The sequence below is a fragment of the Choristoneura fumiferana genome, chromosome 13 (assembly GCF_025370935.1).
Source record: "Choristoneura fumiferana chromosome 13, NRCan_CFum_1, whole genome shotgun sequence".
NCBI classification, from domain to species: domain Eukaryota; kingdom Metazoa; phylum Arthropoda; class Insecta; order Lepidoptera; family Tortricidae; genus Choristoneura; species Choristoneura fumiferana.
In genome coordinates this window covers 11,166,766-11,184,014 of record NC_133484.1, presented here as the reverse complement: position 1 = coordinate 11,184,014, position 17,249 = coordinate 11,166,766, and the positions used below count along the sequence as shown (strand labels likewise).

At 34.2% G+C, this 17,249-nt stretch overlaps 1 protein-coding gene across 3 annotated transcripts in view; it reads left to right on the top strand.

The window, feature by feature from the left end:
- The first annotated feature begins 986 nt into the window (after positions 1-986).
- Atg16 (Autophagy-related 16) overlaps positions 987-17,249 on the top strand; it is a 204,906-nt gene continuing 188,643 nt past the window's right edge. For 2 of the 3 annotated variants that reach the window (XR_012452001.1, XM_074096305.1), the window contains exons 1-9: positions 987-1,315; positions 1,582-1,692; positions 3,394-3,559; positions 4,106-4,268; positions 9,472-9,560; positions 10,126-10,176; positions 12,445-12,604; positions 14,166-14,271; positions 14,429-14,574. Coding sequence is in view for 2 of the 3 variants with exons in the window: in XM_074096305.1 (XP_073952406.1) it covers positions 1,222-1,315; positions 1,582-1,692; positions 3,394-3,559; positions 4,106-4,268; positions 9,472-9,560; positions 10,126-10,176; positions 12,445-12,604; positions 14,166-14,271; positions 14,429-14,574 (1,086 nt within the window). In the remaining variant the exon portion in view is untranslated. The remainder of the gene's footprint in view (positions 1,316-1,581; positions 1,693-3,393; positions 3,560-4,105; positions 4,269-9,471; positions 9,561-10,125; positions 10,177-12,444; positions 12,605-14,165; positions 14,272-14,428; positions 14,575-17,249) is intronic. The other variant, XM_074096306.1, reaches the window with a different exon arrangement.

The following is a 17,249-nucleotide window of genomic DNA, read 5'->3' as shown; positions in this document are numbered from 1 at the left end:
ACCTCCCAAGAGCGTGTCGGACACGCCCAAAATAGGGTTCCGTAGCCATTACGAAAAAATTAAGTAATATTTTTCTAAGGATTTCGTATTTTATACGGGATCTTCGAAGTTTTGGTATATTTTATACCTTAGGCTGCTATTTATGTGGAAAACTACTTACTAATAATTCTCAAGCAAACTTAGCCGTTATAGTTTTCCTTGAAAGTTTGATATACTTACTACCATCCTAATTTTTTTAAAATTTTCCACCTACCGGTTTAGATTTTAAAGGGGAGGGGGAGACGCTCGATTTTAATGAAAATTTTCACTTTAAAGTTGAATATTTCGCAAAAAAAAACAATGAATCGAAAAATCGTCTTAGCTAACCCATAATGGTTTTAAAAGACCTATCCAACGATACCCCACACTATACCTAGGTTTGGATGAGGAAAAAAAAATCACCCCCTTTTTACGTCTATGGGAGGTACCCTAAAAAAAAATGTTTTTTATTATTTTTTATTGTATTATTTTGTCGGCATAGTTTCTATATAGGTATATCCGTGCTAAATTACAGCTTCCTAGCATTGATAATCCCTGAGCAAAGCCGCGGATGGACGGACGGACAGACAGACAGACAGACGTATTGTAGACGTCATCTGGCATCCCATAATATAAATAAAACGATACTTTACTTTACTTTACTCCTTGTAATGAAGACTTGGCTGTATGGTGTCCAACCTTTGTTTTTCCCCTAAAGGAAGGAATAATAAAAAAATATATAGGAAGTTTTTTCATTACTTAAGTGCTTTTTAATTCAGGATATTTGCTTATAAATAGTAAAAATTTAAATATAAATGCTGGCTTTATTAAGTTATTATTCTATTGATAAATAAATAATTATTTCTTGAAATGGAATGTTTCGTTTTTGCTGTCATCTTGCTGTCATGCTCTTTATTGTCAAATCAAAACTGTCAATGTCATTAACTGTCATTGTCAACTCAATTTTATTAAGCGATAGTCTTTCTGAGACTTTTCTGAAATCTTTAAGGAGATATTTACGACTAATTGTGTATTATTACAGATTATTAAATGGTCATTAACTAACAGTGCATTTTGTTAGAACGCTTTTCGTATTCTTGTGTTTTACGACTGCTGGCAAAATACTTACAAACTTTCCTACATGCTACATCATGCATGACAACTGTTTGTTTTGATATTTAATGAAGATTTATATTATTTAAAATGGAAGGAGGAGACTGGAGAAATAACATAATAAATCAGCTGCAAACCAGGAATAAGTATCAAACTGCAGCTTTCCAAGACGTTATAACATTTCGTAAGTAACATAACCTTTTCCGTGTCTTTGTCTACAGTATTATAACTTTACTTAGGATCATTTTAATAGATTTATCACGTTTATGACATCAACATTTAAAATGTCAAAACATACGATATATCATTGTAAGATAGTGATGTCGTTTTGAAGTATATTAATGAAGTATATTCATAGCACTGATATGCTATTTATTCAGAAATAATATTGACTGAGTATAAAATTTATTTTTATGACATGTTTTAATCTGAATACTAAATATTTTCCAGAAAGCCGCCTATTTGACAATGTAAACACACTGAAAAATGAAAATCTTCAATTAACACTGGTGAATGAAAGGATTAGATTTTCAAGTACAGATACTTTATTATCTGGTGCAGGTTAGTTATTTTTAAATCTTGCTCTTGCTCACATTTTTTCCTGTGAAAAAAATATTTATTGTGCACCCTCGGAAACAACTCATTTTTTGGGATAAGAGGTATCCTATTATTTATTCTAATCTCCTAATATAATGAAGTTACTTGTGTTGAACGAAAAGAAAGAAAATAATTTATTTATAACAGCAGTGACACATTACACAGGTTAGGAAAAATAATACTGCTATAAAAAGGTCCCGGCTCAGCATATTGCTGGTTGAAAACCAGCACTGGTCTGCTGCCGGGCTACAGAAGAGTGAAATTATGGAAAGTCACACAAAACAAATACAAAAATAGCTAAGAGACTAAAATATAAGTTGGCTGTATAGCCCACATTATCATGGCAACAGTGCATGTAATGAAGATTAGATTAGATTTTTAGAAAAATATGGCTCTGTCCATTGGAGGACAATTTTGCCAGTGTCTAGTAGGTTTCGCTGTTTTACAGTAAGAAAATTCTAGGAAACGAAGAGGTAATGGTGGATGAACGATGACAGCGCAAAACCAAAAATGAAAAAGATAGGAATAATTAATTAACTTTGGCATATGACAATTACAATTATGACATCAGCAGACAACAAGCAAAATAAAACCAAAGCAATATTGATAGAAATTTGAGTTAAAACAATATGAATAAGAGCTATGAAGAGACTTAAGGAATAAGAAAGCTTAATTTACGAATTAAAACTAACAAGAGTATCACAGGTTGCAGGTGGATACTCCAATATACCTACTTTTTTTGTATAATTATATCTAGCATCAAGTTTTTATTTCATAATTATATGTACATACTTAGTTTGATGTAACAAATTAATGGGTTTGTTTACCTAAACTTTAGTTTCTTATCTTTAGAACATATAAATAAAGCTTGTTTTTAAAAATGGTCTGGTTTTGGGTAAATAATTACATTATGATTTTGGGTATTTAACAATGATGTAGGTGTCCATGGGTGGCAGTGATCACTTACCTACCAAAAGGTGACCCGCCTGTTTGTTTGCCATTTCAGGTTATTTAGAATGTGGGAATTTTAGAGGTCAAACTTTCTTTATTTAATGTCTGTCAAATAGTCTGGTCCCATTAACATTTCCATTAGCCATAAAAAAAGAATACTTGTAATCAGTTGCTAATCCTACTAATATTATAAATGCTAAAATTTGTGAGTATGTGTGTGCATATGTTTGCTGTAACGGCTAGATGGATTTGGATGGAGCTTGGTAATAGATAGCTGGATATCTGCATAAGCTACTTTGTATCCCGATATTTCTATGTAATCAGGATAAAATACCAAGGATTATACTTATAGACATGAATGATTCGCTTGCGTTTTTGTGCAATGTCAATGAAATCCACGGTGTAATTTTCGGGCATTCACATGGGAGTTGTTGCGTGGTTTACGCGTACAGCCGCGGGTAAAAGCTAGTTTATCATCATCATAATCATACCTCAGCCTATACACATCCCGCTGCAGAGCACAGGTCTCTCAAAATGAGAGTACTTCGGCCGCAGTTCCCACGCGGGCTCAGTGCGGTTTGGAAACTTCACATGCACCTTTGATTGATTGGTGTGTGCAAATTTCCTCTCATTGTTTTCCTTCACCCTGCATTACATGGTCAGTTTCAAATGTTGTTTTGAATAATATATCTGCGATTTAAAATAATGTTTCAGGTGGTGCCAGCAGTGAGAGAGTGCAGGCGTTAGAACAGAAGATTTTAGCTCAACAAGAAGAACTGACGTCATTGCATCGGACGAGAGGTGAAAGCTCTCAGCAGATTATCAACCTCAATGCCAAGGTTCATGATCTGGAAAAACAGCTCCAAGCAAAAGACATTATGTAAGTTATTTTTTTTGCTTGTCCATCTTTAGTTCTCCAAAGTTGATTAGTGATAATTAATGTTATATAATCCAAACCAGACTGAAGGTATGCTAGATATATTTTGGTATTCAATTCGACATCTTGTATGAAATAATATGGTACAGTCAGCATCAAAAGTATCTGTACACTTTCGACTTTTGTCGTTTTACAGACAGAGTAAAAAAGTGATTTGCTGCTTTTGATGCCGACTGTAAAAGTTGAATTTTACACTTCTCAAAGAGTGGGGTAGATTTGAAATTTACTGTTTAGATGCATCAACAATTTAATACTTAATCTAAAATCATGAAAAATAAAATCAGATTCAAAAATCCAATAAATTTCTTATGATGCGTTCAGACACGGCGGGAATCGCGTGGTTTTAAGCGCACGGTCTCTTTTCAGAGTATCGTTTGAGAAAGAGACGGTGCGCTTTAGTGGTTTTAACTACGCGATTCCCGCCGTGTCTGAACGCAGCCTTAAACAACCTAGATAAAGTGTTTTTGTAAAAGAGTTTTTTCTCTGTAGTATTTCAGAAAACAATGCCTTAATAGCATCTCTGAGAGCTGAGATACAGATGTATGGAACAAATATGGTGGAGTTAGAAGGATTAAATACAGTACTCAGAGATGAACATCAAGCTTTACAGATTGCTTTTGCAGCAATAGAAGAAAAACTAAGGAAAGCTCAGGTAAAGAGATTTATAGTTTGAATTTGTGTTGTCTGATAATAAAAAGGACAATGAACTATAAACAATTACTTGCTAACCCGCGACCTTACGATATCTATGTCTATGCAAGAAATAAGTTTTTGTTAAAAAATCATTATTAATACAAGCTTTTTTGCTGACTGTACTTTTTGTTGGCTGTACTTGTATTCTCACCCAAAACTAACTGGGCTACTTTAGTTCTGAGACTTAAAAATAATTAAATAAATAATTAATAAATATCATGGGACACCTGACACCAATTGACCTAGTTCCAAACTAAGCAAAGCTTGTACTATGGGTACTAGGCAACGGATAAACATACTTATATAGATAAATACATACTTAAATACATATTAAACATCCAAGACCCGAGAACAAGCATTCGTATTATTCATATATCCGCCCCGGCCGGGAATCGAACCCGAGACCTCAAGCTTCGTAGTAAGGTTCTCTAACCACTTGGCCATCCGGTCGTCAATAATTAAGTACAGATGAATGCAAATATATGCAGTGGTGGTCATATAATTAGAAACATAACATATTACTTCAAAATTTCTAATTAAACTAACTTGATGTATTTTTTTTACTTAGCATAGTAGGGTTCGTTTTCGTTTGTCTGTAATGAATCATCGCTTTTGTGTATTATTTCGGCGGTTTTGCTTATAAATTAAAGTAAAATAAAAATCGGTCAAGTGCGAGTGCGAGCGACCTCGCGCATGAAGGGTTCCGCACCTCCGTACAATGTTTTAAAAACAAATAGTTCAGTAAAAATTTTTTGTAATTTTTTTTAATACAAGCTGTTTTGCAGGCGGTACTTTTTGCCCCTGGTTACCAAAGTAGGTAGTCGTCAAGACGAATCAAATGAGACCAAAATCGATGCAGTCGTGTCGTTTTATTACAGAGTTCCTATGGCCAACATCTAACTTCATCATCAGATCAGCTCTACGTCAAAATAATATTGCATTGTCATCGGATTTATAATTTCAGCTCAATCAGTTGAAGATATCCACTTCAAATTTAAGTTAAAATTAAAATATTAATTCCACCCGAACAAACATAACTAGTTACATTACATTACAAATTAATAAAAACATATCACCAAAATGTAAGCACTAGGTGCAAGTATTTTGAATGTCCAGCTCCCGTATTTTCTGGCAAAGGCTAAACGATTTTGCCTATGCTGTCTTGTGAGAAGTTGTACTTTCCTAGCAATCCTTCCGTACAACTTGGCTTCCACCAACCACCTGCGTACAAGTCTAGCGGAAACGTTTCGAGAGTCGTGCTCAGAAAAAACTTCTTTTCGGATCGAATTAGACCTTTAAATGGACCCTTCTTAGATAAACGAATGATGAGTTTGTCTTCATATGGTGTTGTCTTCTTGGGCCTAACATTTCTAGGAATATTTTCTGATGTTCTGTGTTGTTTGTAATGTGTGATTGCATTAAACACCATCTTTAGTGAACAACCCAGATGTTCTGCAATCTTTCTATACGTCCATTTTCGATCCATATTCAAACTATAATTTTTCTTGTCGAAGCATCACAACTTTTGTTCTTACACATTTTCAACTATTAAACCACGCAACAATTTATGATAAACAGTTTGAAAAAGGCGGCAAAACGCGTAATACTGCGTCAGTAGAGTTGTTTTTTCTAAAAATTCAAAATTCGAACGTAAGCCTGTCTCTAAATTGCTCTGTTTCTAATTACTTGTCCAAACCGCCAGTGTTAAAGAAATTTTTATGATACCGGGTTTTCTTTTTAGGGTTCCGGAGCCAAAATGGCAAAAACGGAACCCTTATAGTTTCGCCATGTCTGTCTGTCTGTCTGTCCGTCCGTCCGCGGCTTTGCTCAGGGACTATCAATGCTAGAAAGCTGTAATTTTGCACGGATATATATGTAAACTATGCCGACAAAATGTAACAATAAAAAAGTAAAAAAAAAATTTTTTTTAGGGTACCTCCCGTAGACGTAAAGTGGGGGTGGTTTTTTTCTCATCCAACCCTATAGTATGGGGTATCGTTGGATAGGTCTTTTAAAACCATAAGGGGTTTGCTAAAACGATTTTTCGATTCAGCGATTTGTTTGCGAAATATTCAAAATTTGCGCTTTAAAGTTGACTTTCAAGCGCAAATTTTCATTAAAATCGAGCATCCCCCCCCCCTAAAATCTAAACTAGTGGGTGGAAAAATTTGGAAAAATTCAGGATGCTAGTAAGTATATGAAACTTTCAAGGAAAACTATAACGGTTAAGTTTGCTTGAGAATTATTAGTAGTTTAAGAGTAAATAGCAGCCTAAGGTATAAAATATACCTAAACTATGGAAGATTACGTATAAAATACGAAATTCTTACAAAAGTATTACTTATTTTTGTCGTAATGGCTACGGAACCCTATTTTGGGCGTGTCCGACATGCTCTTGGCCGGTTTTTAATTTCCATTAAGTGTTAAATAATGTTACTTAATTTTGAAGCTAGAGCTGTTTAAGTACTAACAGGTATTAAATATTCTTTGATGTCACACATAAATTGCTCTTTAAGTATTTCTTGAATTTAGAATTTATAAATTGTACTACTTAAGTGTTTATAATTATATGTCCACCACATATACATTCAAAGTATTTAGAATATTTTGACTTTATATCAAAATATGTATACATCGACCTTATTTAGTTTAGGGGCATAAATGTGTATAGATATTTTTGACGTCTTAGTAACGTATATATATTTATGCTTTTGACCGTACCAGTGCTCAATGCTGTTTTTATTCATACAGTTTCAATGTAATATGTAATACAATACTATCAAATTATTTGAAGGCTCCTCGTACCACGAGACTGCGATAATACCGCCATCTCCGATACACTGATTTAACAATGAAAGTTTGAGGACCAATAAATTATCAAAATTCAAGTTATTTGATAATGTTACAAAATAAAAGTAGCTCAGTTATGCGATTAGAATCGAACCTCGCAATTAATGCCCTATGGTCAGAGACAGGGTGTCTCAAATTAACAAAGAAAACTATTACGGCTAAGTTTCCTTGTGAATTATTTCGTAAGGACTTTTTCGCAACGGCTACGGAACCCTATCCTGGGCATGTGCGACACGCTTTTGGCAGGTTTTTTAATTACTGTATCTTTTTACTGCGTTGACTTCGAAAGTTTATTTTTTTTACTGCTTCAAGGGGTAGCAGATCTGAGTATTTGAAATCGAATTTCAGCTTGATTCCTCCACGCGTTCCTGAGAAAAATAGTCTTGACAGACGGACAAACAGACAGACGGGCTACCAAGTGATCCTCTAGATTCTGTTAATTAACATAACACAAAGAAAGACGTGAGACATTTAAAAAAAAACACCTTTTAACCGTCTTTTTCTAAATTAAAAACACACAAACTTTATAAAAGATGTTATAAATTAAAAACCATTACACTGTTTTGTTGCGCATAATTAATTATCTTAATTATTGATTATATTTTCGAGAGCAAGAGTTAAGCAACTAGTATCTGGAGAAATTAACTTCATTTTCCTGTTGAATGTTCCCATAAAGTTACCTATTTATAGATAATTTTTGGTAACATAAATTCGCGTGTTTGCTTGCAATAAAAACTGTGTGTTTTCTATGGGTTTCAAATATAATCAGCGGCACAAAATCTGGCCACAAACTCTACATACAAAATTACCTGAAACTCCATACATTTGAGGGCCAGATTTTGTGTCGCTCAGTATATATTCAAAGGTGACTAATACTGCGCAAAAAATCCTATTGGCTAAATCTCAAAAGTGAGGACCCATACTTGATTAATGCTTAGATTGATACTTTGATGAGAGCTAACAAAAATGAATTATAATATAACTCAATACCCTAGAAAACAACAGCTCTTACCCAATCATCAATTTTTATAGGCCGAACTATGGACAGCTTCGTTAAAGCACACATTCATAATTGTTACTGTCAAATTAAAATTACTCAACTTTCGCAAATTATAAATTCTATCTTAATTATCGTTTGGCTGAAACTATAACACTTCTGCCACAGTCGAAGAAAAACATTGACTGTTTTCCATATTATTTCCAGCATAGGACAAAATCACAGCGCACTATTATGAATTGAATGTACAGCTTCGTAAGAGCCATTTTTGTTTTTGTTTACAGAGTGTAATATTTTTGGCATAGTAATTCTAAACTAACATTTCGTTTTATTCCTCTGGAACTTGAAATTTTTATAGCGTCATTTAAAATTTGGCGCATTGCCAGCGCATTTTCCACTATCCAGCGAGATTCATATTTTGTTTCAATCACGTGAATGAAGATAATATTTTGTGTCAGAAATTCCATTTAGTACCCACTGATTTCGCTTTTTTTATTCAGTAATAAAAATCTTTAGTAATGTAATAGCTTAAGATCCCACCTGAAAATTCTGCACCTTATCTACCTATATGATCGAAATGTGACTCAAATAAAAGGTTCATGTGCAAGACCAGCGCCATTCGTATTTTCATTTATTTTATTTTAGGTAATGTCACGAATAAATGTTTTCTATTTTTCTTTCATTAATTTAGATCAGAATATAATATATTTGGTAGAGAGACCATTATCAGAGAGGTTCAAAATTGTACGCTGGGATAACAAAAAATATGAAAATTTGTAGTTATTTAAGCTACTTTTTATCCTAAACAGAACACAAAACCGCCGGGTAAAAGCTTGTATTTAATGACCTAATTATAAAATCTTATTAATCCTCTTTTTGAAGCTAGAATTTTTCGTATCTGAAAGTTGGAATGCAGTAAACTGGCCCAAAAATATGACTTGTAAAATGTTTGTATAAATAATCACACTGTATATCAAGTCTTTATATGATTGCCCTTGCGCGTTGCGTATTGCATAAACAGTTTATGCGAATCCGCCTATTCAGTCTAGCGCGAAAACTGAAACTGAGAGAGGCTGCTTGCTTCGCCCCGCGAACAAAATATTATCTACTAAAATAAATTATGCTTAGAAGTAAAAAAAAATTAAAATAATTTTTCTGTGTAACAATTCAAACCATCCGATAAAAATGAAGAAAATATTTCTTAGAATGGTACTTAACATTTTACTTTAACATTTCAAAGTGTGTGTTATTATTATTTATCACAAAGTCGCGATGTGTATTGTGTATGCCTACCTATTTGATTAATTATTTACAGGATGAAAATCGGGCGCTCGTGGAAAGACTTATTAAATACAAATCAAAAGACGCAGATAAGATGAATGAAGAAAATGAACACTTTCTCAAGTAAGATAATTAATGCTATTATCATACTTACATTAAGATCCTAATTTAAAACGAGCGTATGCTTGGCATGTTTTGATTTTCAGTTGGTAAGGTTTTCAATAGACAGGTTTAATTTTTCTGCCGTGTTTTTTACAGTGTAAGTAAAGCTCGGTGATTTCAATAAGTACAAAGTTTTGGGGCATTTGGTCACTGGTTTCAAACGAGACCAAAGCGCCTGTAAATACTTATAGAATTTGTATTACTGTATGTTGCTGCTGTTAAATATGTTTGTGAACTGCACTGTAGAATGTAAATGCTTGTGATGTTTTATTTAGCTTGTGGTATTTATTAAGTCTAAAACTTAACTGAATGAAGTGTTAGAGAGACATCACAACTTCACATAATTTTGTGCTAAATCACACATTACAGCGCCAGTAGAATGCACATTGATTCGTGTATTTGTGTTTAGTTTGTATTATTCTCGTGTTATGAGTAGAGTGGGTCGTTTGTGTGCCATGCGTCTTATAGAGCTTGCATTATAATTCAAGTTTTGTTTTTGCTTCTTTTTGTTTAATTTCTTCAACAGGTCAAGCCCTACCGCGTTTTTCATCAACACGTTTGGTAGAGTTAGTTTCGGGTGAGTTTGGCATAATGTGAATGCAGATGTGGTGGTTTGAAGGCATTGTGGCGTTCATTATTGAACATATACCTCTTCATAAAGTGGCCCATTTATGTCTTAACTGCACTCTGAAACTGACTCATTCTCAATTCCTGTGTCTGTACATCTAATTGGATTATCCAAGTGTTCTGTAAATAAAATCTTTATCTTATTTTATTGTTTTGTCCCGGTTTCTGAAATAAAAAGGTTTGATATATGTAATAACAAATGGCCAAAGAAGGGGTAAGGAATGGATTTTGGCAGCTACAATTTTTAAGTTAGTATTTCTACTACTTATTTTTTTATTGCTTGATGTTGATATGTAAGAGCTAAAGTTAGAGGTAGTAACTATGTCAGGATTGGTATTGATAAATTATCATTTATAACCATTTTAACAATCTGTTACAATGTCTTATTTATGTTGTAATAAGTCCTTAAAGTTGTTAATGTTTACTTAAGTAAAAATAAAATCTGTATCTACTTACATTACATTCTAATTTCCTGTTTGTGAATGTAACTAGCTTTTAGTATAGGTAAGTGTATTTGACCAATACTCACAATTTAGTTAAAATCGCGTAACATACTACATACTGTTTTTAATCGCATTAGATGTACGTACAAGCTGCAAATCTTTCGCTAGTTAAGCTTATTATTTTTAATATTTAATTTTGCATGGTTGATGGAATTTTTGGATGACAGTTTATTCACGGGTTTGAATGCATGAAAGTTTATGCATCTGCATTTTGGCATGTACATAGGTAAAATTTGTATAAAAATACATTCATAATATTGTACTAATTTGTAAAAATATGACCATTTGACTGGTAAAATATTAATCATAATTTCATACTAGTATAGGCAGACATGTTATCTCTCTTGTCTTTAAAGTCACGGAAATCTGTTTAAAATTGATCTCTATTTTAGGTATCAATTATGGTACTTGTTATCTATTTCGGGTCAATTTTAGTATCAATTCCTTTTACCGGCTTAATACACACTCCAACAACTTAAAATGAATAAGAGGGCTAGGCTTGAGTCATAACATTATGTAACGATATTACCTCACCTTAAACTACTTACTTATTTAAAATAACCAAACCTTGTGCAAAATCCGCCCGGTTTGCTACCACCATCTTGCTCGCTAATCCTGCCGTGAAGCAGCAGTGCTTGCACTGTTATGTTTCGGCGTGGACTTCGCCGGTACTGTATAAAATATAAAGTAATTGTATACTCGACCAAAAGTTGGCTTTGGTGAAGAAATATTGTTTTGGTTTTAGACACAATTTCGATATCGGCCAATTTTTGGCCGAAACTTCGTCTTCACCGAAATTCTGTGTATGTGTCCATTAATTCTATGTATGTATTCTGTGTGTGTGTATGTACCCTCCAATGGGTCAAAGTACCTCGAACTTACGGTACGTATATACATATGAACGTAAACTATTCTAAATGTATCCAAAAACGTATGTATGTGTAGGAAAGATACAAATACAGTATGGTGTGTAGGTAAATACTCTGAGCGATTTTGTTTGTGCAGCTTACAGTAGATAGTTAGTTTATTACTTACCTATATTTAAAAATAACTCCTCGAAACGTTAGTTGCCTAAAGCAGCGTGTCCACCAATAATGTGCGAGGATGTGTTGCGAGGAATGTGTTTTTCATTAACCAATAGAAACGCTTTATTTACACATCCTCGCACAGCACATCTCTGGTGGAAACAGCTGAGAGGAGCGAGGCGAGGTAAATGAAGCGCTTCTATTGGTTAATGAAAAACATATACCTCGCAACACATCCTCGCACATCTCTGGTGGAAACGCTGCATTAATCAGATTAGTTAGATCAGTCAGAGAAAATGAAATTATAGAGCAATCACTGCGTGTCACAGGTTTTCAGACTCATGTCATGATTTCAATTCGCTCATCTTTCGCCTCAGTCTGTTACACACCACTTAATCTTTCAAAAACCATTTCTAGTAAATGTGTGTGGTTTGTTACTTGCATATTATTTAACTATATCATGGTTTGTTACTTCTTTAGAATTTTAAGGTACTTGAATAAGACCGAAAGGTTGAAGCATGCTGCTATGCTCTAATTCAAGGCTGCTTTTATATCTAAAAGCTTTGGCGGATATAACACGCTCAAAGATGATTTCAGCTGAAGGAAATATTTAATACTGCGACCATTCTGCAAACAACTGAGCAGCTATTTTTGTTGTTGTGTCAATATAATATAGTAAACTCTTTACAGGAAAAAAAGCGACAGGGTAAGAAGAGAGCTGGAGGAAGCGGCAAGAGAGGGGGGTAGTCGGGGCAGCATTGGCTCTGCGGGTAGTTCTGCGGATGACAAACTAATGGAATCGATGCCTTTTTACGCTACCACACTACCGTCCAAAGTAGCGTTGCGATTTGTAAGTCTGTTAATTTTATGCACCATACAGTAAATCGTGAAAGTGTCCTTAATCTGTACTTATAAATAAAATGAATTGACTGACTGACTGTCACATCAAGGCAAAGCCAAAGCTACTGATACTAGAATATCAAAATTTTGCACAGGACTCCTTTTAAATTATCACGTGCTCATTCTACCTACTACAAAAACAAAAATGACATCTACAAAAATGTTGTTGATGATTTTTATCGTATTTTGTATGTTTGTGAAGGCGCAGTACAAGTTAAAACTTGTATTAGTTTGTATGTACTGTTTTTGTTAGGGTTCCGTAGTCAACTAGGAACCCTTATAGTTTCGCCATGTCTGTCCGTCGGTCTGTTCGCGGCTAAGCTCAGAGACCGTTAGTAGGTACTAGAAAGCTGTAATTTGGCATGAATATACATATCAGCATACATCGGGGTTTTCGGTGACATAAAAACAGAATGCACTGTGGTAAATTTCTGCCTATCGAAAAAATAATTGAAAAAAAAATACACGAAAACATAATATTTATATAAATGAATAAGATCAGTCATTAAAATATGAACCTGTTCTTAAGTCTTCCAAATATAGAAAAAAATATTAATATGTATTTTGTTATGAAAATCGCGTCAACTACTATTACTGTATATAATTTTTAATGTTATTTTTATTATTATCTTATAAGGCTTGGTAGTAAAGCTAAAGTACCCCCTAAATAAGTTAAAATAAAACTGTATTATAGTTTGTATACATTTCGCAGAGAGGTAGTTATTCATTAGGCATAATATGATTTCTTTCAGACTGACCTCTCTGTTTATCTCTACTCTTCCTGAAATCATTCCCGCACCGAAAACTCCGATGTATGCATATCAGTCACGCCGACAAAGTGGTAAAATAAAATAAAAATGTTTTTTAGGGTATCTATTTCCCACGACGTAAAGTGGGGGTGATTTTTTTTCTCGATTAAACTTGGGCATGTCCGACACGCTCTTGGCCGTTTTATGTTTAGCATTCTTTTGTAAACACACAACACGAACATCACGCCTGTATTGCCAAATGGGGGCGGCAGAGCACACGAAACGTTACCGCTTCGGAGCCACTTTTAGCAATTTTAGGTTTTAAGTTTGACATAAACGGTAAAATAGTGACAGGTTGCTAGCCTGTCGCCTACGGTATACCTATATCCTCAGTCGCTTCTTACGACATCCATGGAAGAAATGGAGAGGTGTAATTTCAACCCGACACCACACGGGTCTTTTGTAAACAAATAAAGCTTTCTATTTACGTAGATGCGCAAATACCTACCATGGAAGGGTTTAAAAAAAAACACGGGTAAAGATTGTTGAAACACAGGCGAAGCCGCGGACGTAAGCTATCAAAGATGAGCATCAGATGGGAAGATTCATGTTCGTTGATTTACGAATAACCCCGTGGTCTGTATTCATCTGCGGAGGAATATGAAAACTTGCGTTGTTGTAATAGCTGTCGATATTCATTTGCAAAAGTTTGACGTGATATAAGATATGTTATATACACGTGCTTACCTTTTTACTCCTTAGGATGCTCATGAGGGAGATGTCAATGCGGTCAAATGGAGTCCTACAGAAAGAATTGTAGCCACAGGAGGAGCCGACCGAAAAGTCAAATTATGGGACGTCTCAAAAAGTGAGTCATTACAAGCTTTTAATTAGTTTCACCTGTTGTCAATAATCAAATTTTAAAAGTCAAATTTAACTCGCTTCCAGAGGTCGGATTGGCCTAAAATTTTACATACTGAAGTAGGTTGGATGCTACAGTTTACCAAATCTTTTTTTGTTTGTAGTGGGCACGGTAGAATGCAGAGGAACGCTGGTCGGTTCGAACGCGGCTGTTATGTCGGTAGACTTCGACTCGACCGGCGCATACATCGTAGGCGCTTCCAATGACTTCGCGAGTCGCGTGTGGACGGTCGCTGACGAGAGGCTAAGGGTAAGTGATGACGAACGAATTGAACCTAAAGTTGGAAGACTTATTGCAAAAAAAACAACTTCAAGAATTTTCTTAGGGATTTTATTTTTCTTCATTAATGTTCCTATCCAACCGGAAAGTATACTCTCCCAAATAAAAAGTAATTAGTACATAATTGGCAGTCTATTGGGGTAGTTACTAAAGTCTAATTTTTTAGTCCGTAGAATTCTGACAGCTGTCATAATTTGACGTTTCAGGAGTAAGGAACCTTTTTCTCTGGACTTATTATTGGCAGACTGACCTATCATTTAATCAAACTTGTTGTCAGGCAGTTGTTGGCCGACTTACTATTATCAAAAAGGCAGAAAGCTGTCCAAAAAAAAACTCATTACAATAATTACGATGACAGGTGTAGGTACCTACTAGGTACGTCAGTTAACAATATGGTCACGAAAGAAAGAAGTACAGAAGGATAAAAAGGGCTTTGTAATGTATGAAACAAAGCTCGGTATTTTTTAATAATTCTATTTTTCAGCTAGTATGCAAAATTTAATGTTTAAGGCAATAGGCCAAATAGAGAACAGTACTTCTAAGTTGAACACTTTACAAGTCAACTTTATTAAGGCACTAGAAATAAATAAATCATGAGTGGTGAAAATCTTTTATTTATTAAAATCAGAATCATCATCATCATCATCTGTGTAAAAAGAGCTGTCACTGTCATCACTTTCTCCGACCCGTATCACAAATTTATCGCAGACACTATCTATTAAATGGTCAAGGTTGCATAATTTGTCTTTTTCTTTTATTGTATGCGATATACAACCTTGCCATTCTGTCGCAGTAATTTTATTTACTCCTTGGAGTAACAATTCTTTTACTTCAGCCATTTTAAAAGTTTTATTAAAGTTTTATTATTTCTGGTTACATGGCCTTTTGTCTGAGCTCAATTAACTTAATCGGGTTGAGCTCACAGTGGTATAGGGGTAAGCGAACAATTTTTTTTTTTATACTTTGATGAAAAAAAGACAGTTGACATCTGTTTTCCGTTCTGCTACGAATGTGTTTTGTATATTTTATTTTACAAGATTTTTTAATAATAGAATTACGTTTTATGCCATGTTGATTAAATTTAAAAATATAGAATTAGTCCGAAGGTTTTTAATGTACGATAATCGTCAAAGTGATACCGACAATGACTTTTTTTTCCACAGAAAATATATATATTATTTATTATGTCTAAATTGTGCAATTTAAAATTAAGCCAAGTATATTTTTAACAAACAATATACAAAAATGATTGTTAATCATTGTATTTGATCTGCAAGATTTATGTTTTAGTAACATTATTTTTCTTCGCATTTCTCACCACATATTTGAGGAACCTCAATACACTGCCAATTATGTAACGATATTTATTAATATTTATGTTTGTTAACATAAAAAAAAACAACCAAATTGAAAACTTTCTCCCCTTTTGAAGTCGCTTAAAATCAACCTAGTTAGACAGGTATATATTAGGAATCCAAATCATGAAAATTACTACATCGTCTAAGTAAACTCAAAAAACAATTTTAAGTAACATTTGGCAGGGCCACACTCAATAATTCAGTGTGCTGCATGAATTAACTGTAATATGTAAAATTCTCCTTTTGTGTTAATTATTATAGTAAGTGTCATTAAAGAAAACATTCTGTTGTTATTCTTGGATCATAATTTATTTTTAATCGGTCGGAAAATATAACTGGAAAGGTTAATTTTCTTTTTCTGTCTTAAATTATAAAATTTTTACTCGCGGCTTCGCACGCGTATGTATACCAGTGGATCTAGCAGTTGAATTGAAATTCCGAAATGGATTTGAATAAAACTTTCGTACGGATTCCCAAAAAATTACATCATGGTCTTCATGAACGTCTGCATAATAAACCCCCGAACCAAATTTCATTTATTATTTATTTATTTGCCAATAAAAAACTACAGCATTACAGTAAAACCAATGCGCTGTATAATTCGCATTATACAAAAAACACAAAAAATACGTAACGAGAAAAAAAAGTTATTTAGGGATTTTTATCCTTGCTTCCCTAAAGCGACGGAAGACCACGCCCTCTGACGAGAAGTCGGAGTGCAGGAACATCTGCTGGTGCTTAGCCGACACTTGGAGTCTAAAAGAGTGAAAATTGTTGGCTTTATTAGACTCGAACGGTCATGTCTCTTAACCTAGCCAATTTTTGATTCAAAGAGCTTCACGCCTTTGACGCCGTAAACTATCACCACCGCCCATAGATAGATAGATAGACAAAACGTTTATTTGTTATTAGATTTCCAAAATATTAGTAGAATTATCGGTGTGTCCCATTACAGCTGCGATTGGAAGGCATAAGCGGTCGCCTGTAACAGGTCTTAGGCTTCACTAGTCGATATAACCTAACCAACAAAAAAAAGTAGGAAAACCCCCGACTTTGTCGCTTCAAAGTTAAATATCTCAAAAACGGCTAAACCGATTTTGATGAAACTGTCTAAGAACCATCGCTAGAAAACCTGATTTCAAATTAAAAAAAACCGCATCCAAATCGGTACACCCGTATAAGAGTTACGGTGCCGCAGACAGACACGCAAAGCGTCAAACTTATAACACCCCTACCCCGGGTTAATAAAAGGAATCAGACATCAAACAAAAAACCTATCGAAATAGG